This window comes from Tachysurus vachellii, chromosome 15 (assembly GCF_030014155.1).
Source record: "Tachysurus vachellii isolate PV-2020 chromosome 15, HZAU_Pvac_v1, whole genome shotgun sequence".
NCBI classification, from domain to species: Eukaryota; Metazoa; Chordata; class Actinopteri; order Siluriformes; family Bagridae; genus Tachysurus; species Tachysurus vachellii.
The window spans coordinates 23,177,375-23,200,789 of record NC_083474.1 but is presented as its reverse complement, the minus strand read 5'-3'; the positions used below and the strand labels follow the sequence as shown (position 1 = coordinate 23,200,789).

Below are 23,415 nucleotides of genomic sequence, written 5' to 3'. Positions count from 1 at the left end.
CACACACACACACCATACACACATATCATACACACATACAGAGAATTAAAAGATGATTATTTACATTATTATTATATTTATTTGATGACATTTTGATTGTAATATTATGATATTATTTATTGTCTCCAGCTTGATCATTAGAGATAAATGTTAGAGATAAACAGTAACTTCATTGTAAACTTTAAATAGATTTATTTTTATTCTGTTTCTATGCTTCTGTAAAGCTGCTTTGAGACGATGGGAAATGTTAAAAGCTCCATTCATTCATTCATTCATCTTCTACCGCTTATCTGAACTACCTCGGGTCACGGGGAGCCTGTGCCTATCTCAGGCGTCATCGGGCATCAAGGCAGGATACACCCTGGACGGAGTGCCAACCCATCACAGGGCACACACACACACACTCTCATTCACTCACACAATCACACACTAGGGACAATTTTCCAGAGATGCCAATCAACCTACCATGCATGTCTTTGGACCGGGGGAGGAAACCAGAGTACCCGGAGGAAACCCCCGAGAACATGCAAACTCCACACACACAAGGTGGAGGCGGGAATCGAACCCCGACCCTGGAGGTGTGAGGAGAACGTGCTAACCACTAAGCCACCGTGCCCCCAAAACTCCATACAAATATATTGAAATGAATACAGTGATAATTTACTATCAACTGAATTCAAAAACTAAATAAGATAAAAAGATGTTAATGTGATCATTTGTAGATAAAGTTATAGTATTAGATTCATCTAACAGATAATTACAATAAATGACATATAAATGAAGATGATAATAATAATAATAATAATAATAATAATAATAATAATAATAATCAGAGGCAGTAGTGATTCCTCACCACAGCAGGAATGTAGACAGAGAGCGAGTATCCATACACACACACGATCTCCAGGAAGGAGTATGACATCATACTGGAGATCTTTCTGCTCCTCCATGTTAAAAAGCCCCACAGCATCAGAGGGACCAGCCAGGCATAGCTGTAGATCGCTGTAGCAGCCATCGTTACTGACAACACACACACACACAGCATGAATCACCACCACCACCATCATCATCATCGTCATAATCGATCACCATCCTCCTCGTCCTCATGGTCCTGACTCTCACCTTTCCTGAACTCAGGGACGTATTTGTACCTCGGCTGTCCGTAGTGAACCAGGAAGCTGGACAGGTTCCCGCTCACACCGATGGCGAACACCAGAGTGGCGCAGATCCAGAACGGACCTACAGAAGAACCACAAGATCACGTTCACATCGCCGCTCTCACCTACGCCTGACTGCTAGACCATAAAGCCAAAAGTATGTGCACCCCTGAGCTTCTTCACCAAACTGATAACACAATGTCTGAACAGCACAGTGTATGAAGTCTGTATGAGCTACAGCAATACAGATTATCAACACTGGAAGAGAGAGAGACAGACAGTTAAACAGACAGTTAGACAGACAGTTAGACAGACAGTTAGACAGACAGTTAGACAGACAGTTAGACAGACCGTAGAGGTCAGGGTTGTTCCTGATGTGAAGGCGAACAAAGTTTTTTCCTCGCCATGGCAGCACAGAGCTGATAATTCTGCTCAACACCTGGAACCAAACAAACCAACAAATAAGTGTAAATACACTCGGGGTGTGTGTGTGTGTGTTGATGGAGCTGAACAGGTTCGTCATACAGACATTACAGACAGTAGAGAGGCAGATGGGTAGACAGACAAACAGGTAGGTAGTCTGACATACAGACAGACAGACAGGCAGGCAGGTAGTCTGACATACAGACAGACAGGCAGGCAGGTAGTCTGACATACAGACAGACAGACAGACAGACAGACAGGCAGGCAGGTAGTCTGACATACAGACAGACAGACAGACAGACAGACAGGCAGGCAGGTAGTCTGACATACAGACAGGCAGGCAGGTAGTCTGACATACAGACAGACAGGCAGGCAGGTAGTCTGACATACAGACAGACAGACAGACAGACAGACAGACAGACAGACAGACAGGCAGGCAGGTAGTCTGACATACAGACAGGCAGGCAGGTAGTCTGACATACAGACAGACAGGCAGGTAGGCAGGTAGTCTGACATACAGACAGACAGACAAACAGGTAGGTTGTCTGACATACAGACAGACAGACAGACAGACAGACAGGCAGGCAGGTAGTCTGACATACAGACAGACAGGCAGGTAGTCTGACATACAGACAGACAGGCAGGCAGGTAGTCTGACATACAGACAGACAGGCAGGCAGGTAGTCTGACATACATACAGACAGGCAGGCAGGTAGTCTGACATACAGACAGACAGGCAGGTAGGCAGGTAGTCTGACATACAGACAGACAGGCAGGCAGGTAGTCTGACATACAGACAGACAGGCAGGCAGGTAGTCTGACATACAGACAGACAGGCAGGTAGTCTGACATACAGACAGACAAACTTCAGACAGCGTTTGGAGTAAAGTGACTCTGCAGACAGACTGTTTCCTACCTGGGACGTGTCCACGTTAAAAAAAGCCTGATAAAACTCCAGAGTCCAGAAAGCAGCACTTTTCTTTTCACTGCTGAGAAGCTGTAAGAAGATCAGAGTGTGAGGGAGAAACATGTATCAGGACGTTCAGCGTTTATTCCTGCACTATGAGCTCCTGACCTGGGTCTGATCATCACCGTCTAGCAGCTCATCCTCTGACGCCATCCCTCGCCGCTGGGCGGGAGATTTACCGAAGCCCTCGTCCTCCATCCTGACCGACGTGCTTCCATCACCGCCAACATCATCATCATCGAAGTCTGCAAGCAGGAAGAATCAGCACTAACGATCAGACGCAGATGATTCATCACCTTCGCTTAGGCTGAGTTTGTAAGTGTCTGACACGAACATTTAGTTATTAGTGTGAACCAGAGGTGGGAGTAAATCACACAGGTCCAAGTCGTAAGTCACGAATGTCAAGTCAAAGTCAAGTCGAGTCTTTTTTTAATATTTGTCAAGCAAGTCTCAAATTTGTGACTTAAGTCTGACTCGAGTCAAGTCATATGCTGCTGCATCACTGTGTTTAATTCCCACTGGCAGCAGGTAGCCACAGGTAGCCGAACGGCATTGTGGGTAATGTAGGAAACTGTTACGCTGAATAAAAACAAACCAATGAAAGAAGTTTAAACTGGAAACAAAGTAAATGTCAGACTCAGTAGAAATCACCTGCTCATTGTAAAGACTGTTTACTAAAACAAACTAACCTGTAAACTGCAGATGAATGTCTGTTTTGTCCATCTTCTGTGTCTGATTGTTATTATTATGGTCTGTTTATAACCTAACAAGAAAATAACAATCGTTTATTTTGGTGAATAATTGTGTTATAAGACAAAATACACGTCATATAATATCATATAAACACCATGAAAGTGTAATAAGATGTTTATAAACACAAGTGATGACGTATAACACACTATTATTATTATTAATATTATTATTATTTACCTCCGCTCTAAAGTCCTCACCTTAAACTTATAATGTTTAAAATCTTTATATAAATAAAAAACCTCCTACATATCAACAAGAGCCGGAACTTACTTCCGCAATCCGATGACGTCACACGGATACAGGAAGTAGACGCTCCAGAAGGGATCGGTGTTTATAAGTGGACGTTGACTTATAGTTATATATATATTTATATATATATAAACCGTAGTAGTGATTATACACCGTGCGCGTTATTTGAGATATGTATATTTTAAAGTACGCTTAAGAAAAAAAATCGCTGTATTACGTTTATCTCCGTGTGTAGTTTTATTTTTTTTAAAGAAGAAAAAACTACATTACCCAGAATCCCACCTTTTTCGAGCGCGTGTCCTAGATTCGCGGACCTGCACGTTCATTAGCCGTGTTCGTTTGTTATGATAATATAACCGAACCTAGCTGTTTTTGTAATAAGTTGTCGGTCTGTTGTTATGGAAACGGGTTCGTTAATGTAACGCGCTTTGTTGGAAGATTTTCTGCTCTGTTAGTTTCGGACATTTAATGTTAAAGGTTTTCCCTCGAACGTCTTTCGGAAGTACGGAGTGTTGCAGTAAATACGGTTTCCTGGAAACAACCGCGTCAAACACTTTGGTTCCGCGCATGAGTTTGATTTGAGAAACGATCAGAATATTAAAAGTTTTTCATTTAGGTCGTTTTTTGTTTTTTTTTTTTTGTTTTTTTAAAAAAAGTAATTTATTTAGACAAACAAAAGAAACAAACTTGTAGCTTATAAGAGAGTAAAGTTTGTTTAAAATTGGACTGTTTGTATTTTCCCACAAGAGTCCCATAAGAATGAATATTAAGTGTTTTTTTTTAAAGCATTAAAATAGAATTGTTTTAAAATTAAAATGTATTCCAGTGGATCAAATGAATGTGAATGTGGAGACGTGTTTGTTCGGGAAAAAGGAGAACTGCGCCGTGTAAAGCCCACAGGAAACGTGCCTCACGACCCCGGACTTCATAAATCATCATATAAATTATTCCATAAAGATTTTTCAGTCACAATCTGTATGGACAGTTTCCTAGCGAACGAATGTAGAAAAAGAAACGATCACTTCATCTTCACCTACAACGGTGAAGGGAGTCTGCGCTACACGGTGAAATCGCTGCTCGATATATCGCTCCTGTACATCGCCGATAACATCGAACACGTCGAGTCTCTGATCGGTTTCCCCGAGCAAATGGCAGACAAGTTGTTCACAGCAGCTGAGGAGAAACAGAAATTTACAGAGCCGTCTACCTCTGCGAGGGGGTTACAGGTCTTCAGCCAGGCCTACGGAGAACTTGTGTTAAAGTCGTTGTGTTTGAGAGAGAGGTGAGAACAAACAAAGGCACAGAACCAAACTTCTGACATTAAGTTCACGTTGTTCATCCAGGCTTCGTCGTCATGCTTTCAGGTGTCTCTTACTGTCTGAAAGGATGGAAGAGATTCGAGTATTTCATTGTTTAGAGACTCTGGATCTCCACGGATGCAGGTTAGGTGACAGTCATGACTTTTTCAGTCACCTGGCATCAGAGGCTTGTTCTAGGTGTGTTAGAAAAATAAGCCTGTACATTTGAATAAGAATTGTCATTTATTTATGTTAATAATTAACTCCTGTATTTGTGTATTTTTTCTAACTGAAGGCTTGCAACATTGTTCTTGGGAGCAAACTGTCTGTCAGATAAAGGGCTGCAGAGACTGACGGCGCCGATCAGAGTGATGAAAAGAGGCCTGGAGAACCTGCAACAGCTGGACCTCTCAGGTACGTTCAGGTTCACACAGCTGGAGTTAATCAGTGACACACTAATGTACACGATGTATAGGACACATCGTCACACAACCACAACATGACTCTAACGTACAGCTGGACGTGTTCACAAGTGCTGGAGATATCTGTACAGAAGGAAACTGGACAGTTCTAATATAATGTTATGTCCTGGCAGAGATTGTGTATGTGAATTGTGTTAGTAAGGAGGTTTGAAAAAAGGAGAGAAATCGGACCGTTAAACATGACGAAGGAGACAGAAAAGACACACACACACACACACACACATGTTGTACATCATTACAATAAGGATGATTATATTATGTTTATATGGTTTTTGTTTGTTCGTGTTAAATGATTGTTAAATGATCACATGATATAAACTGAACATCACACGGCACAAATCTGTTCTCAGAAACAATCCGAAGACCAGACAGTAAGTGCAGCGATCTAACACCACTACAGTGGGGAATATTTCAACATTTAAAAGCAGTTATTTTCCCCATCAGATAATCCAGTGACGGAGAAAGGACTCGGATATTTAACATGTTTCAACAAACTGTGTGAGCTGAACATCTCAGACACGAATGTCCAGGTGACTGACACACACACACACACACACACACACACACAAAAAGCAAAATTAAAATAAAATGACAAAAAAAAAAAATAAATGTGCCAATCCACAGGTCAAGACTATTTCAAGCTTCACTTTCAAACTCGTTGTGAAATAAACAAACGTGCTAGTAATCATACCATCATCTCTGTGAGGAAGATGATGAGGAAGATGATGATGAGGATGATGAGTCCAGTGCATCCCTCCTCTTCAGAAGTTCACTGTTTAATTGTGCAGCTGATTTAAATACTGTATAAAGTGATATGACCTGGTGGAGTTTCTTTATACTGCGTTTGTTCTGAAATCTCAACATCAGTCGTTCTTCTCGTTCAGCTGGACTCCAGGCTGAAGAGTTTCTTGAGGAATAAGATGTCGATGGTCTTCTCAGCATCACCGCTGCAGACGTTCACACACTCAGAGTGTAGAACCGAGGGCTGGGCAGAGCAGGTAACGTCAAGGAAACGAAGGTCTTCTGCTTTTACACCCAATCTATAACTACGTTCTGTCTGAACCTCACTGTGTCTTATTATTTTAAACCACGTTGCAATTCTAGCTCAACTTTTTTTTTTTACCCAAAAAGTATAAACCTGGCAACCCAGATTTATCAGTTATGATACTTATATTAAGCTCCGCCCACATGTCCTGAGTGACACCTGAGACAGAGGTGTAAACTAATTCAGCACGAGTACACCACCAGTAACACAGTAGAGGATCATGGGTAATGTCCCAAAATCAAATAAACTCTTCTTGTGTTTCTTCTTATCACAAAAGATTTACACAAAAAAAAACACACAGAACTTTCTGCAGGCTGCAGCACTAATTTACAGACGTTTCTCACACACACACACACACACACACACACACAGCTCTGAGCTCTGTTAACATTGTGTTTCTAAAGTCACTAAAACATTCGACTCTTTATGACCTGAATCACTTCACTTCCATCAGCAGCCTTGAAAACATGTTTGTTGTTTTTTAATCTCAGGTAATAAATCAGTGGGAAACCAAAGCTGCAGAATTACCTCAGAAAACCCTGAAGCCAAGAACAAACGCGCTCCACTTCTGTGAGTCCAGTTTCACTGCTTCATTTATTAACTGATGGATTTATTACTCACTAACCTAAAAATATAAAGTCTAAAATCTACATGTTCAAATGACTGCAAGAAACCTGTCTGTCTGTCTATCTCTCTGTCTGTATCTCTCTGTGTCTCTGTCTGTCTGCATCTCTCTCTGTCTGTCTGCATTTCTCTGTGTCTCTGTTTGTCTGTCTGCATCTCTCTCTGTCTGTCTGCATCTCTCTCTGTCTGTCTGCATCTCTCTGTGTCTCTGTCTGTCTGTCTGTCTGTCTATCTCTCTCTCTCTCTCTCTCTCTGTCTGCATCTCTCTCTCTCTCTCTCTCTCTCTCTCTCTCTCTCTCTCTCTCTCTCTCTCTCTCTGTGTTTTTTATTGGCATGGAGGTAAAATCACACTGTTTGTGCATTTATACATAATCATTTCAAGATTATTGAACAACAACAACAATGAGGGAGAAAAAAGCATAACAAGTAAACAAACAAACAAACAAACAGAACTTGGAGACGACACATTAATATATAAACTGTATTTTCTACGTGTCCTTGAATAAAATGTATTTAAATATAAAATATAATTAGCAAATAGCTGTAATGGAAGAGGAATAAACGCTCAGTGACATGATGACGTACTGTAGTGTGTTGTGTGTGTGTGTAGTGTGTTGTGAATGTGTGTGTAGTGTGTTGTGTTTGTGTAGTGTGTTGTGAATGTGTGTGTGTAGTGTGTTGTGAATGTGTGTAGTGTGTTGTGAATGTGTTTGTGTAGTGTGTTGTGAATGTGTGTGTAGTGTGTTGTGAATGTGTGTGTGTAGTGTGTTGTGAATGTGTGTGTAGTGTGTTGTGTTTGTGTAGTGTGCTTGATACAGTAAGTGTAAAAATATCATGATTGTTGTGATTTGTTTCTTTCACCAGATGGAAGAGAGAAGTTTGTGCGAGAAAACGTCCACTCTGTGTGTAACGATGCTCAACCTGAGGAGAAGACCAGCATCATCCACTTTCATAAACTGGACCTTCACTCTCCGTCTGAACGTGCCACAGACTCACACACACACATGAACACACAGCGTGGGAAGAAGAGGAAGTTCTCCAAGGAACAGGAGGAACATGTGAACTCTCACTCAGCAGCCAAGCGCTCGTCTTCTCCGTGTCCGTTATCAGCTGAGGACTTGGAGCTTCTCAGTAGATACTGACCAGCAGCTTGTACTCACAAACACACACACACACAATTGGGTGTGTGTGAAACAGGATGAGTTTTATAACTGTAATAAATAAAGGTTATAACTATAATAAATGTCTGATGTTCTGATTAGATCCTGTCTGAGGTGATGTTAGTGATGCTTCCGTCTTCTTCCACTTCACACTGAACTGAACCCCGAGTTCTCATGGCTCTAAACACCACTTTAACCCCGAGCAGAAGAAGGTTTCACACATGTGGTGTAGGAGCAGGGTTAGCACAAGTCTTTACCCCAGGTTATGAAGCTCTCTGTTATCCTTTAAGCTCCAGTGGAACCATGACCTCAACATTACAGAGCAAGTCTGCTGAAAGCATTACATCTTAAAATCATTTAGCAAGTAGTAAAGCCAAAGATCCAGATGTTTTTACAACCTTCATAAAAAAACAGACATGACATTTCACTTGACTCTAAACATCATGACAGCATGTCCATATTTCTTTTAAAAAGATTATATTCAGGTCATTTTTGAAGCTGAAAAGGTTGATGATCCTTTCCATTAGAACACACTCTCCCTATTCTTCCCTCTACCATCGGGGAGAAATCGAACAGACTGCCAGGTATTAGTCTCTGCTCAATTATCAGGCCATCAAGAAAGATGGTCTGTCCCTTAAAGGGTACTCCTGGTGGTACTGCTCACTGGTGTTAGAAAAAAAAAAAGCGGACAGACCATCAAACTTAAGCCGAAGGTGCTTAGAGTCCTGCAGGACCCGGCCTGACCCAAAGGTTCCAGAGAAACCCAACCTCCCAGAAGAGCTGGAATGGAGCCTGGGCAGGTCTAAGGTGGACCAGGACCTTCTGACCAGATTGCCCCAGTAAAGAGGTGATCAGTTCTCACAATCCAAATCAGATCTTATTGATCTTAGTCTTCATGCTGACAGTGATGCATCAAAACTCAAAACAAGGGAATGGCAAACATCCCCAGATTAAGAAGACCAAAAAACAGATACTTGGCCTGACAGTATATTATTACAGCTTAGCGTAATTATTAAGCCCATAATGACCTCATGATTCTCTCTAATAGATGCAGTAGTGCCAGTGGATTTTGGGATTGTTTGAGCGTCTCTCTTTGGACGACCCCTGCTTCATGTCCCAGGCGTTTCTCTCCCTTATTGCTCGCAGACAGGTGTGTTATCTCGAGGGCTGGCGATCTGTACTGTACATCAGCCCAAAGGACTCTTCTTGAAAGGTCTGTTGATGCCTGATGATATATGCCATTTCAGAAGCATGGACATTAACACAGTGTTGGTTCCCCTTTGCGGTTCCCCTCTGCTGGAAGGTTTTCCACTAGATTCATCCCAAAGGCCATGTGGGTTAATTAAACAGTGCTTTACTGAACTGTCTCCCTGGAAAAGCCTGTGAGGGAAAAGTTTACAAGAAGTTCTGACCTTCTTTGTACGTAACTACAAGTTGTTTGTGACTAGAGATTGTTTGTGTGAACTGACAGAGGGACAGAAAGTGTTGGAGACGAGGTGGCTTAAGCCGTATTCGGACGGGATTAGTTTTACGTGGGGACGTGGAGTAATGCAATTTTACCTCAGGACGTCTGTAATATAAATTGGCCAATTCGCACGGGACAAGATATGTCAGTAAAACTAGCAGAAGTGGGAGGGGTAACTCGCTTTACGCACCACAGTAACCCCCTTGTCGTCATGTGCGTATGACGTTGCTTCCTGTTATCACGTGCGCAAACAGACAACATGGCGCCTCCATGCTTGCAAAACGCGCCAAAAACTACTTTTAAACAGGAAATGAGGGAATTTTACCGTACGTATTTACAGCGGGTCTATTCGGACGGGATTAGTATTACCTGAGGTCATTTTTCCGGACCTTTTTACAGAAGGTAAAAGACGCCGTAATCTTTACTGACATTGTCCGTAATGATTACCGAGATGGCACATTCGGACGGGACTAAAATCACTCTAAAATAATTACTTTACCCCCACGTCCCCACGTAAAACTAACCCCGTCCGAATAGGGCTTTAGTCAGACCTTGGTAAGGTTGCACCTTGCTTGAGCCAATAACTGACCATGTTTTTTTTGCTTTGTCTCTGTGTCCGAACTTAGAAAAACTCAGTGTACCGGATGATCGGAGCACTTACTCTGAGAGATCATTGGGTCCAGCTGTGCAGTAGTGCAATAAATTATGAATTTACACCTGCCTGTGCTTTATTCTCCAAAGTACCACAACAGACCCAAAGTGCACACCAACTGGAACCGACTGTCCTTTATTTAAACACACCCAGACATCCAGATTTCTAGACCGGGTGGAAAGGTTTCTCTTACCTCTGTCAGTGAGTATCTCTTGTATTTAACAATAAAGACTTGGTCATGAATAAAATCAGCAGGTGACGGAGCTGACATTGTTTCCTAATTCCAGCAGTCTACTCTAGTTTAATTTATACTACTGGCCCTTTTTTTGCTGACATATACAATTGATTGTTACCCAAGCAGCTAGCGAGCCAAGTTTGGTTTAACTCACCTGGATTTTTAAACTAGAACTCAAACATAAAGCAGTTTCTAGATTTTATCGATTGTATCTTACTGTTTTTTGTTCAGTGAAATGATGTACAATATTTTTGGTAGCTTTACCATCTACTGAAGTGAGGAGCAAACAAAACCAACTAAAACAATCGATTATTATTCCACCTCTAAATCTACATTATGAACTACTATTAAATATTTATTTACATAAGCTTTTCTTACCGTGTTTAAATCTGTTTTGTCTTTCATTTTCGGGGTGTTTCTGATCGTTGACACATTCGAACTTCCGCACGAGACATAAATATCACTCCTGAAGCATTTATTTAATTTATTCAAGAATCTTCTCACTTTTTTTTCCTCACTCACTACCAAAGCACATGCTTGTAAACCATCTTTTACCAGCTGGAAAGTGCAAGTAGAAAGAGAGCTGCATCTGAATCGCTAATAATGCTACATCATACATGATCGAACTGTAAAGACAATCTCATTCTGCCGCTCGACGTTAGGTTCAATAAAACGAATTCATAAAATAATTTGTCAGCTGGCAAAGACACTGTTCCAGACCTGTGAGCTGGCAGCTGGACAGATTAAGCAGGATTTTCTCCAGCCCTAGGGCTTCAACAGGGCTCACGTGAACCCTAACCCTAAACCCTAGGGCTAGTATCTACTTAACTTTTAGATATTCAATTAAACATCACTGAGATTAAAGAATGAAAAATGATGAGAAAATAAATGTTAGAACAAAAACATCGATGTAGTTCTTCAATTACAGAAATGAGGAGAAATAAGACACTTTCACATTTTTCACATAGAAGAGTTATTCATACAAGAACAATGGCTTGTACATTATTTAAAAAACATGTAAACACAGAGGAATGGAGAAGAGAAACAATGCAAATATTAACGGTCAGTCCTCAATAATCCAGAAATGTGTTGAATCAGCTTTGAACCATGTTCTCAGTATCATCTCACCGTGCTACTGATTATTTATCCAGCCTGAGTCAACACATCTGACACCAAGGTTCCTGCACATGCCTGAGAGAACCAAAGGATTCAGATTCTTTCTTTCCAATTTCCCCTCAAACACACACACATCCCAGGATTTGAAGGGGAAAAGGAAGAATCATCATATTTTTAGAAACAGAAGTACTGATAATTAACCTTACATCAAGCAGACAAACTGTATGACCAAGTATGTGTACCTCTGACCATCAAACCCACGTGTGCATGCTGAACGTCTCAATCCACAGTGTTTGCTGTTACAATCAGTGCCAGTCTTATCTTCTCTTATGGAAAATGTTTCCACTAGATGTTGGATTGTGGCTGTGTGGATTAGTGTTCATGTGATCAGACTCTGATTTTGAAATGTTCGGGAGACTCCAGTTCCAGTTCATCCCAAAGGTGTTCAGTGGTGTTAAGTCAGACTCCGTGCTCGAGATCTCGAGATCTTCACTCCAGTCTTCACCTCCACACCGTGTCTTCATGGAGCTGCTTTGTGCACAATGACATTGCCATGATGGAGCAGCTGTAACACTACACACACAGAGACGTTCTGTACAACTGTGTGCTCTGGACTTTGTGGAAACAGTTTGGGGAAGAAGATCATATGGGTGTGATGGTCAGGGGGCACATACTTTTAGCCATATAGTGTAGCTTCCTATGGCGCACAAGGTGAAAAGTCTATACTAATATGTGATTGTATGGTCTCAGCATGCACACACAAACAGATATCCAGGTGATTCTTTACATCTCAGAATACAAGGCAGAAAAGTCGATTTCATGTTTTAATAACCTCAAAGTTGGGTTAATTTAACAGGATCCAGAACGCAGCAGATAGAAAGTGCTAGAAGGTTTGACTACATCAGCAATACACACAGTACCCACACTACACTGACTCCCTGTAAAGGTTCACACTGATTTATTAAATACTGCACACTAGCTAAGGAAGATTTTGGTCTATTATAATCCACAATGTCTGCTAGAACAAAAAGGTACAGGTTCTTTATCAGTACTTAACGCTTACAGCATGGGGAGGTTCTACAAAGCCCTACAAAGCCTTTGTGTTAACTCAGGCATTGTTGCGTTGTTGTTCTCTTAAGTAAAGGTGAAACTCTGGGAGTTATATTGTAAACTGGGATAGTTTCATGCTGTTTGGCCAAACAGACAATCAGTCAGACTTCTTGGCATTTTAATATTATTATATGTAGAACTCTTGTTTTAGAAAATGAACCGTTTGTGTAAAATCCATAAGGACCACTGAGCCTCTCAAGGCTTTTCTCTTGCAACCAGGCCACATGTTTGTATCCTCAGTTTTCATGCTTAAGGCAACGCTAGGCTTTAAACCTATTCTATTTAACCAAAGGTCTTGCTGGCTCTGGGAGTCACATGTACCCCTTTTCCACCAAAAAGAACCGAGTGCTGGTTCAGAGCTAGCGCTGGTGCTGGTTTGAAGTTGGTTCCACTGGTGAACCTTCTAAGAACCGGTTTGCCTTTAAACCGGTTAGAGAGCATCACAGAGCCGAGTCTGACGTCACTGTATACGTGTCACGTTACACAGTAACGTTAGCGCAGCAGCGACAAACACAAACACATCAACAATGGTGGATGTTGCTTTACTGTTAATACTCATGGCTTTGTGAACCTACATTAACACCCAAACGGAGCGAATCCAACGTGTACGTGCAGCTCCATGTAATCTGTATAAACGGAGGTTGTTATCGAGAAAGTACATAACGTTATTTTATCATTAACACAGAAAAAAGTTAGCCTTAGCATGTAGCTACTTACTATCATGTGTGCTGATAATGTATCATATCGCGGTAAAGTAAAAGTGTATTAAACATTAGTATACTTAAGGTACATTATCAAATGCGCTAACAGTAGCCCCGCCCCCAGGCGCTAACAGTAGCCCCGCCCACAGCCCCGCCCACAGCCCCTGACGCAAGCGGTTCTTAAGACTAGACCAGAAACGTTTTGGTGCTACTTAAGAACCACTTTTCCTGGTTCAGAGCCGGTGCTTTGGCTGTCGGAAAAGAAAGAACTGGTTCTAAATTAGGCTCCGAACCAGCACTCAAACTGCCCCGGTGGAAAAGGGGCATTAGTGACCTGTAAATAAAATGTTTGATTTGTTTGAACGTTAAGGATTTGTGTAAAGGTACTCCACACTATGAGGTGTAGTAGGTTTTATCTTTTGTGTGAATTTGCTGGTGTTTTTGAAGAGTACCGAGTTGAGTAAAACTTTTCCCACACTGTATGCATAGATAGGGTTTCTCTCCTGTGTGGATGAGCTGGTGTCTCTGTAGCGTACTCAGGTGAGTAAAGCTCTTCCCGCACTGCGAGCAGAGATACGGCTTCTCTCCGGTGTGAATGCGCTGGTGTCTCTGGAGCGTACTCAGGTGAGTAAAACTCTTCCCGCACTGCGAGCACTGAAAGGGCTTCTCTCCCGTGTGGACACGCTGGTGAAATCGGAGGTTAACCTGTTGTGTGAAACACTTTCCGCACTCCGAGCAGTGATACAGCTTCTCCCCCGTGTGAACCCGCTGGTGTCTTTGGAGAGTGCTGAGGCGTGTGAAACTCTTCCCGCACTGTGTGCAGTGACACGGCTTCTCTCCCGTGTGAAGACGCTGGTGAAGCTGGAGATTAACCTGTTGTGTAAAACTCTTGCCGCAATCTGAGCACTGAAACGGTTTCTCTCCCGTGTGGACGAGCTGGTGTCTTTGGAGAGTACTGAGCCGAGTAAAGCTCTTCTCACACTGTGAGCAGCAAAACGGCTTCTCTCCCGTGTGAATGCGCTGGTGAAGTTGTAAACTTGTCTGTTGTGTGAAACTCCTTCCACACTCTATGCAGTGGTACGGCTTCTCCCCGGTGTGAATGCGCTTGTGTAGCTGGAGGTTACCCGGTCGAGTAAAATTCTTCCCGCACTCCGAGCACTGATACGGCTTCTCCCCCGTGTGCATGTGCTGGTGTAACTGGAAATGATTCTGTCGGGTAAAATCCTTTCCGCACTGCGAGCAGTGATACAGTTTCTCTCCTGTGTGAATGCGCTGATGTATCTGGAGGTTAATGGGTCTTGTAAAACTCTTCCCGCACTCCGAGCAGTGATAAGGCCTTTCTCGGGTATGGACTTGCTGGTGTTGTAGGAGATAACTCGGGTTAGTAAAACTCTTCCCACAGTCTGAGCAGTGATGGATTTCTTTCTCCGTTTGTCCGTTTTTAGCCAGGATGTTTCCGGAGGACATTTGCTGACTGCCGGAACTGTTCGAAGACGTCTGATTGTTATGTTTAATCGCTCCACATTTCAGGAGTCTCACATATTCTTCGTTATGGCATCGTTTGATGTGTTTGTGGAGGTAAATTTGGGACGTGTAGGAAAAGGAACACGATGAACAGGAGAATACTTGCAACGGAAAGCTCTTCATTTCTGGGGAAGGAAATTAAAACAGAACTTAAAGTTGAACAAACATATGGCTGTGAGAACCGGTAATAAAAAAACCTGCGAACTTTACTAAATAGCAAATGCTCCAACTCGAGGGCCAGTGAAAGGAGACCTGCCCATGCAAAGGTACACAGAACACAGAACACCTTTCTGAACGATAAAAACAGCGACCTTGGACTCCACTGTGTTGACACCACTGGCAGACTTGAGTAAAGAAAGGCATGCACAGTGATGATAACACCGATTTATCCCTTGGTTGTGTATAGTGATGCTTATAATTAAATTACCAACTGAACTGTTGTGAATCACAGCATCTGCAGATGCCACTATAGGAGGCCCAATTACAACACCCATAAATCGTTATTTGCATGAACAGCATTTACCAAATTTACACTGATGGCATTTGGCAGATGACCTCATCCACTGAGACTTACATTTATCTTTTATACAACTGAGCAACTGAAGGTTAAGGACCTTGGTTAAGGGGCTGCTTAGTGGTGGTGCTGGGATTTGAACTCAAAACCTTCTAATCAGTAGAACCAACACCATAACCAGTGAGCTACCACTTCCTTTGCTTCCCCCGACACCATTATTCACAGCAGTGTCTTGTAGTTTTTGATCCTCGGTCATTAGGTGGCTTCTCGTTGACTATGTACCTGTCATGGACCTGAGGCAGCTGGATAAATGTGGAGTACAGCAGGTAAAGCTGTGGTATGTCACATTTACTGGGGAGATCTGACCAGAAAACTGGATTAAGATGGTACACACTGCTGGGGTTCTTATGTCACAGAAAGGTAGAACAAAGCTCTAGTTCTTCCCATAGGCTTTGTGGGACATTGTTCTTCCCCCCACATTGGTCCACTCACAGTAGCAGGTTTTTTATACCTGTTGAGACCCAGTTGGCAGTCCAAAGAAATTGGCCATCAGAAGAAAATGTACTCAAGCAAAATATTCTATACATGAACCACTGGTGATTCTCAACACTGGGGTTAGACAAGCAGAACAGTCTATAAACCTTTGTTTGGCGGCTCCATGGCTAAGGCCTGAAACAGAGCAGTCAGAGAAATCCAATCCCCAAGAAAGGTTAAACACGGCCTGGGCAGATCTGCAGTAAGCCAGAAACCCTCCTGTATAAAGGTGATCAATACACAAGGTGGTCTATATCAGGCCTCGGTGGTTTCTGGCTGTACGTGAAGCACCAAAGTCTGATTCAAGATTCAAGTCTGTCTGCAGCCCCACAGAACATATTTTACTGCTTATTTACATGTATTTGTGACCTATAGTAATGACCACCCTCAGTATATGCATGAGAATAATAAGGTCATAGACTTAAATCCCGCTCACCGTTGCTGTTTGTCGACTTTTTGTTCCACAGGTAGTGAAATGTAACACCGAGATGTTTGGCGTATTCTTCTTCGTACCACACCAAAAGCTCCTGCCCTGGTTTGATGGCTTGACAACAACGATACAGAATCCCTCCTCGATACTGGAACGCCATGAGATTCTTCTCCTCGCTGTTACGAGCGCAATTCACATATCTAAAAACACAAAAGGTTACAGAAGATACAGTACAAGTGACGAGGACAAAAAGAGAGAGAAAGAAAAAGGGGACAAATTTTTCAGACACAGGGGAAGACATTTTTCTACCAAAACTGATAATTAGACACAAGACCAAACAAGTGGCAGAAATAAACAATAAGATCTTCACCTCATCCAGTTAGCATGTGTCTCTCTCTTGGCATTGATGTATTCCTCACACTGCACGTTCTTGTAGAGCTTAAACAAATGTTTGTACACATTATTTATTTATATAAAAATGGTGGCAGAATGTACAGACTCAAAACTAGGACTCTTTCTCTCACCATTTTCATATTTACAATCTGGTTATTTTATGTTTTAAAGAATTATGCCAGGAAACTAACTCACCACCCAAGAGAACACACTGTTCATGGCTTCCTCTCTGTCTACCAGGTCTCCCTCATAGGGCCCGAAGTGCACACCGACTGGAAGAGTGTCTCCCTTATTAAACACTCCCAGGCCTGAGTCAGAAATACTAGACTTCAGAATCTCTAGACTGAGAGGAAGGGTTTGTTTGGCTCGGTCAGCGACCCCCAGTGGAACGAGCGTATCCCGGATGAAGAGAGCTGGGCCGTGAACCTCACACTCACTGATGAAGAAAGATCTGCAATCCTCACAGTCTGGAAGGAGATGATACAGAGTAAGAAACTGTAATAATACTGCTAATACTTGACATTGCAAAACCTGCCAACTAGTTGCTTTGTTTCTTTATATTTAGGCTTCTAAAAGTGTAACTAAGGGCCTTTTTACACCCGGTCACTTCATGTGTTTTCTCTGATCCGATAGCTATCTGATTTGTTAAAACTGTTCCATTTACATTAGACCACATAAATGCGTCTCGGCGAATCGGATATCGATCCGATCTTTCTACTCCCGCCCAAAATGCTAATATATTTGACCTCATTTCCGGGGTAATTAAAATGGAACACACTTTGGTGTGTGCAGTTTTCAGAACGCGATCGAAAAGAAGACGAAAAAACTCGTTACGATGTTTATGTTACAAAAAAACAGTGTTTACTGTTTTCTGCGTTTTCGCTGGCGGCAGCAGCACATTTTAAGACCCGACGAGACGCCTGGGTGAAAGATCACCTGAGTATAGTGCTGACGTATGTGGCTTGAACAACCACATTCATTTACACCTGTCCAGTTTCATCTGAAACACGTCCCAGACCACCTCCTGAAGGGGTTTGTACCATCGGATTTATATCCGTCTCCAAAACGTTTCGGAGGGCATTTAGACCTGGTCTTTTTACCATCGGGTAGATATCGGATCACAGAAAACACATGAAGTGACCAGGTGTAAAAAGCCCCATAAAAGGCACTTTCCCATGATATATCATCACAGCTTATATTATGTACAAGTGGCCAGTGTGGGTGCAGGTTTTTATTCTAATCGAGCAGAATTCACACCTGTTTAACACCTGTCTTAGCTTTCAGGTGTTTTTAGTCTATCAGCAGTGTCTTTCTGGATAAGACACTCCTGGCCTGTACAGTACTGTGCATCATGAACTGAGTTTGCCACAGAAATAGTCTTTAAGTTTTCCTTTTTGTTTTGATATCACATTCTATATGAACCTTCTATAGGCCACATTGGGTGATGGGCAGGACTATGGCTGACTATCTTAGTGAATTTAGCTTGGATTGAAATGTTATTCTCAGACAGTAAAACACACAAAGTGCCCCAGTATAGAGCTGATTAATATTTATGGGTATATATGAAGCCTTGGCAGATTCAGGCTGGTCCGTAAAGCACTCAAGTCTGATTCAACATGCAGTATTGAGTTGTGGTGAAGAAGTGAGTTCATATTGAAGCTTCAAAAAAACATCAAATCCCATTCTGATCTGATCTCGAGAGAGTTTTAAGTGACGTGACATACGGCTAAGTACGGTGACACATACTAAGAATCTGTTCTCTGCATTTAACCCATCCAAAGTGCACACACACACAGCAGTGAACACACACACACACACACCGTGAACACACACCCGGAGCAGTGGGCCACGACTTCCCCAAAAAAGTTGTGAGCTTGAAACCGAGGTCCACCGAGCTGCCACGCTCAAGGGATAGATAATAGATAATGTGTCTGCCAAATGCAGTAAATGTAACCCATCACACTGCACATCCCTTTAAAACCTTTATGACAGTGTTTACTAGCAATACTGCATCATATATAAGTTTGAGATACAAGTGCAATGAACAGCGAAAGTGTTTTTGATTATTTTGTCCTGATTTCTTCATTTTAAGCACAATTGGCTTTTTCAGTGCCGTATTTCTGAGTAATGTACTCATTTCTTGAGCTCTGACTTTCTCGTTCCTCCTCAGCATATGTTTTTCCCTTTTTTTTGTTATTTTTATATTATAATTAATTTTAGTTAATATTATATTTTAGTTAAGTGAAGTGAATCTGACTTGTACAGTTTGGCACTTCTGCATCCCAGCTGTCTTACACAGATAGTCATCATCTTCAGGTTCCTCCTCTTTTATAGACTTGCTCTGAAATTCTTCGTTGTTCTCGTCCACGACGACGACACGTCTCACAGAGACTGATGTTCCTCCACCTAAGATTTTATAAACTTTTTTTTATTTAAAACCAGTCACTTCAAGTAAAATTATGAACCCCGAAAGACAAAAAATGTGACTAATCCCTCAGACTCACAGAGGAATTCGTCTTCTTCGGGTTCTTCTTCTTCTTCTTTAACAGTTTTCATGCTTTCTTCGTCTGATTGCTCGACAGGGGTGACATTGGTCTCAGATATTTCTCCATCTGAAAATATGTTTTAGTTAAAAATGAGCAAGTAAGCATAAAAATAGAGCAATTTAATTTTAATTCAGTTTTCAAAACATTGTCTTAAAGCAGCTTTATGGTTTAAAATGAAGTGATTATTTATCTCTAACAATTCTCCCTAATGATCAAGTCTGAGGTGACGCTGGTGAGGAAAAACTCCCTGAGATGATATGAGTAAGAAACCTTGAGAGGAACCAGACTCAGAAGTGAACCTCATCCTCATTTAGTGACACTGTGCAGGAAATAATGTCAATATAAATAATATAAATGTAAATAATGTAAATAATATAAATGTAAATAATGTAAATAATATAAATGTAAATAATGTAAATAATGTCAATGTAAATAATATAAATGTAAATAATATGAATAAGGTAAATGTAAATAATGTCAATGTAAATAATATAAATGTAAATAATGTCAATGTAAATAATATAAATGTAAATAATGTAAATAATATAAATGTAAATAATATACATATAAATAATATAAATGTAAATAATATAAATGCAAATAATATAAATGTAAATAATATAAATAATATAAATGTAAATAATATAAATAACATAAATATAAATAATATAAATGTAAATAATATAAATGCAAATAATGTCTATTCTACAACAGTTTATAGTCGAGTGGAAACATCAGTGGCACCTTTGAACAAGTGCAGTCAGAATGTAAGCCCAATATAAGCACTGAGCCTTACGCTAACGCACCTGCGGTCTTACAGATGTAGCCTTCATCTTCAGGTTCCTCCTTCTTTACGACCTTCTGGTGGTCCACAATGGTGACGTGTCCCCCTGAGTTTAATGTCTCCTCAGCTGAAGTGTCTTCGCTTAGCTAATGACCAAAAAACAGCACGTATTCACCAAAGAGTAATGTCATGTAAGCACAAAAGTATTCTCAACATGGTGATTTAGGTTTCCTTTTGTTTTCATTGTGCTATAGCTGATGTTGGCCCCTGGATTTAGTGTCTGTTGGTAAATTATAGGCAAAATCATTGTCTACCTGTGAGCCCTCTGGAGCCGGACTGGGAGCCATTTTTCCTAAACAGCTGTCTTTGACATCTTCTGATTCCATTGTGAGAGGTCTAAGTGTTAACATCAGTGATGCTGACAAAAAAGGATCATAAGCACAATGTAATATTTGAACTAACAAACTTCATGCAACAATAACATACAGTACAGTGTTGAGTAAAAGTCTTGTGTAAAGAACAGCAAAGATTCTGGTAAAGGAACTGGTCACTGATTCAGACTAATGAACTGAATACAACATGATGTATGTCACAAGACTCTTATACAGTGGTGTAAATTAAACAGAAACCGAGAGAAACACAAATACACTATATATTATTGTGCTTGTTATGTCTGCAATTAACTCAAAGAATTTTTAAAGGTTAGTTTTTAATTCTGAAAATATTAAGATATCAAGCCTTAAAGCTACAGATGATAAGAAGTTCTCCTTGATGTTTAATCAATCAAACCGAAAAGGTGTTTAATGATAAGAGAAATCCAGACGGTTTTACTACTCAGAGTCCTGGTGAATTCATAGTGTTGATTAATTCTCCACTGCAATTCTGGCAGTAGTGCAGGTTTATATTAATGAGCTCAAACTAATACTCTATGGTTTCTAAAGCAACGGCTCGGTCACAGGGACGTGTTCGAAAAACCCTATTAAAACACTGGCACTGTGAAGTTTTCCTCATGATGAAGAACATGTTTGTTTTCCATTTGGATTCATTAAGGATTATTAGGATTATTCTAATATAATATTATCCTAATAGAACTGCTGATTAAAATAATAGTCAACGGCAAGAACAATAAATTATTATTATTATTATTATTATTATTATCATTATTGTTATGATTGTTATTATTATTATTATTATGAATATTATTATGAACATTATTATTAGTGTTATTATTGTTGTTATTATTATTACTAATATTACTATTATTGTTATTGTTGTTATTATTATTATTATATAATATGTTAATTACTAACTCAATCAGCAGATCTTACTTGGTGATTCAGTTAGACATGTGTTTATATCCCATAAGACTGAATGTTTATATTACTGTGATCAGTGTTGTATAAAGTACTAGAAAACAATACTTGAGTAAAAGTACAAGTATCGTACTAGAAAAAGACTTTAGTAGAAGTGAAAGTTACCTTTTAGAATATTACTCAAGTAAAAGTCTTAAAGTATCTGATATTTACTGTACTTAAGGATCAAAAGTTATTTTCTGTGGGCGGGGCTACTGTTAGTGCCTGGGGGCGGGGCTACTGTTAGTGCCTTTGATAATGTACCTTAAGTATACTAATGTTTAATACACTTTTACTTTACCGCGATATGATACATTATCAGCACACATAATAGTAAGTAGCTACATGCTAAGGCTAACTTTTTTCTGTGTTAATGATAAAATAACGTTATGTACTTTCTCGATTACAACCTCTGTTTATACAGATTACATGGAGCTGCACGTACACGTTGGATTCGCTCCGTTTGGGTGTTAATGTAGGTTCACAAAGCCATGAGCATTAACAGTAAAGCAACATCCGCTATTGTTGATGTGTTTGTGTTTGTCGCTGCTGCGCTAAAGTTGCTGGGACACGTGACACGTATACAGTGACGTCAGACTCGGCTCTGTGATGCTCTCTAACCGGTGGAAAGACAAACCGGTTCTTAGAAGGTTCACCAGTGGAACCAACTTTGAACCAGCACCAGTACTCGCTCTGAACCAGAACCCGGTTCTTTTTGGTGGAAAAGGGGCAATAGTTTCCCAGTAGGAGCAAGATTTGAGTAAACAATTTGTGTCAAGTTCGCTTTCAAAATGGCAGGGAAAAAAGGTGCCCATGTGTGCCCATGTGTGCCCATGTGTGCCCATGTGTGCCCATGTGTGCCCATGTGTGCCCATGTGTATGATGTGGCTCATTGTGGTAACACAGTAAAAAATGTGGCTCTGTTGTGGCTCAGGTTCAGTTGTGCTTCCGCCTCCTTTTGGTAACATTACGCTGAAATAGTGCGTGCGGAGCTGCGTAATGTAATAGGAGCAGTGATTCGCCAAACCTCCCTTAATGCAGTCGCAATTTTATTTTATTTATTTTATTTTGTTTTGTTACTTATTTTATTTTGTAGTAACGAAGACACTTAGTGGAAATATAACGGAGTAAAAGTGTAAATTTTATCTAGAAAATGTAGTGGAGTAAAAGTGAAAGTTGACAAATTTAAATAGCGAAGTAAAGTACAGATACGTGACATTTCTACTTAAGTACAGTAACGAAGTATTTATATTATATTCGTTACAACACTGACTGTGATGTGGATTTAGATCAAATTATTCATTAATATTAATAATAAAAACACTAATAATGTCCCCCAGCATAGTGCTAAATAAACACCTCGGCTACCTGATCATTAGATCATTACTAATTGCTAATAATTCACTAAAACTGCGTTTAAATAATAAAATTAATGCGTTACATTTCAGAATTGATTTACAGATAAACAGGGCGTTACATTAAGGCTGAATCCCAAACAGCTTCTCATTGGCTATCTAGTGCACTTGATAGTGAGGTATGTGCCGTTATGACGTACACTATCTAGTGCACTTGTGAAGGGAGCAGAAGTGCGTTTGGGACACAGCCACAGCTTGTTAGCCGAGCAGCTCAGCTAGCGCGGTGCGGTTTAAACTCACCTGGACTTTAGAGCACATCTCAAACATGAGCTAGGTTTAACTCGATCACCTCACATTGCTGTTTGTGACAATGCTCTCAGGAATATTTTGATGCAGAAATGATTAGCATTAGCTGCGAGAAAAGCAGCTGCCTGATTATACACTAAAAATAAGGCAGCGCTTCTTCTTTGTGTTGGTTGGCATGGCAACTTTACAGCTCACTTCCGCCACCTAGTGTGCCGGAATAATAACAAACATGAATAAATG

The 23,415-nt window shown here is 40.7% G+C and overlaps 3 protein-coding genes across 6 annotated transcripts in view; 1 reads left to right on the top strand and 2 right to left on the bottom strand.

Annotated features, from left to right (window-relative positions):
• yipf1 (Yip1 domain family, member 1) overlaps nt 1-3,701 on the bottom strand; it is a 6,980-nt gene extending 3,279 nt beyond the window's left edge. The window contains exons 1-7 of one of the 3 annotated variants that reach the window (XM_060888211.1): nt 3,571-3,701; nt 3,237-3,310; nt 2,656-2,792; nt 2,497-2,577; nt 1,509-1,596; nt 1,123-1,239; nt 854-1,020 (exon numbers count right to left, since the gene is read on the bottom strand). In XM_060888211.1, the coding sequence (XP_060744194.1) occupies nt 854-1,020; nt 1,123-1,239; nt 1,509-1,596; nt 2,497-2,577; nt 2,656-2,792; nt 3,237-3,270 (624 nt within the window). In that variant the 5' untranslated portion in view covers nt 3,271-3,310; nt 3,571-3,701. Of the gene's footprint in view, nt 1-853; nt 1,021-1,122; nt 1,240-1,508; nt 1,597-2,496; nt 2,578-2,655; nt 2,793-3,236; nt 3,311-3,477 lie in introns of all 3 variants that reach the window. The other 2 variants (XM_060888210.1, XM_060888213.1) reach the window with 2 other exon arrangements.
• Nucleotides 3,702-4,136: 435 nt separating this feature from the next.
• lrrc42 (leucine rich repeat containing 42) lies at nt 4,137-8,240 on the top strand. Of its 2 annotated transcripts, none has more exons than XM_060888209.1 (7): nt 4,137-4,831; nt 4,914-4,991; nt 5,143-5,261; nt 5,774-5,859; nt 6,214-6,327; nt 6,866-6,944; nt 7,863-8,240. In XM_060888209.1, the coding sequence occupies exons 1-7, from the start codon at nt 4,365-4,367 to the stop codon at nt 8,138-8,140; spliced, it is 1,221 nt and encodes a 406-aa protein (XP_060744192.1). In that variant the 5' UTR covers nt 4,137-4,364; the 3' UTR covers nt 8,141-8,240. The 2 variants fall into 2 exon arrangements, with proteins under 2 accessions (XP_060744192.1, XP_060744191.1); XM_060888208.1 differs by having other exon boundaries at nt 4,914-5,045; nt 7,863-8,236.
• Nucleotides 8,241-11,401: 3,161 nt separating this feature from the next.
• On the bottom strand, nt 11,402-23,405 carry LOC132858068 (zinc finger protein ZFP2-like). Its single transcript, XM_060888243.1, has 9 exons — nt 23,170-23,405; nt 20,477-20,580; nt 20,185-20,308; nt 19,337-19,444; nt 19,128-19,238; nt 17,028-17,299; nt 16,810-16,877; nt 16,446-16,639; nt 11,402-15,086 (listed from the first exon to the last, which is right to left on the bottom strand). The coding sequence occupies exons 2-9, from the start codon at nt 20,570-20,572 to the stop codon at nt 13,831-13,833; spliced, it is 2,229 nt and encodes a 742-aa protein (XP_060744226.1). The 5' UTR covers nt 20,573-20,580; nt 23,170-23,405; the 3' UTR covers nt 11,402-13,830.
• Between the last annotated feature and the right edge of the window lie 10 nt (nt 23,406-23,415).

Coding starts and splice junctions, on each gene's coding strand:
- lrrc42 (XM_060888208.1), top strand. CDS start 4,365: ATGTATTCCAGTGGATCAAATGAATGTGAATGTGGAGACGTGTTTGTT. Junction 5,046..5,142: donor GCATCAGAGGCTTGTTCTAG/GTGTGTTAGAAA, acceptor TTCTAACTGAAG/GCTTGCAACATTGTTCTTGG. Junction 6,328..6,865: donor CCGAGGGCTGGGCAGAGCAG/GTAACGTCAAGG, acceptor TTTTAATCTCAG/GTAATAAATCAGTGGGAAAC.
- LOC132858068 (XM_060888243.1), bottom strand. CDS start 20,572: ATGTTAACACTTAGACCTCTCACAATGGAATCAGAAGATGTCAAAGAC. Junction 20,309..20,476: donor CGGCTCCAGAGGGCTCACAG/GTAGACAATGAT, acceptor TTTGGTCATTAG/CTAAGCGAAGACACTTCAGC. Junction 17,300..19,127: donor TGAAGATGATGACTATCTGT/GTAAGACAGCTG, acceptor ATCTCCTTCCAG/ACTGTGAGGATTGCAGATCT.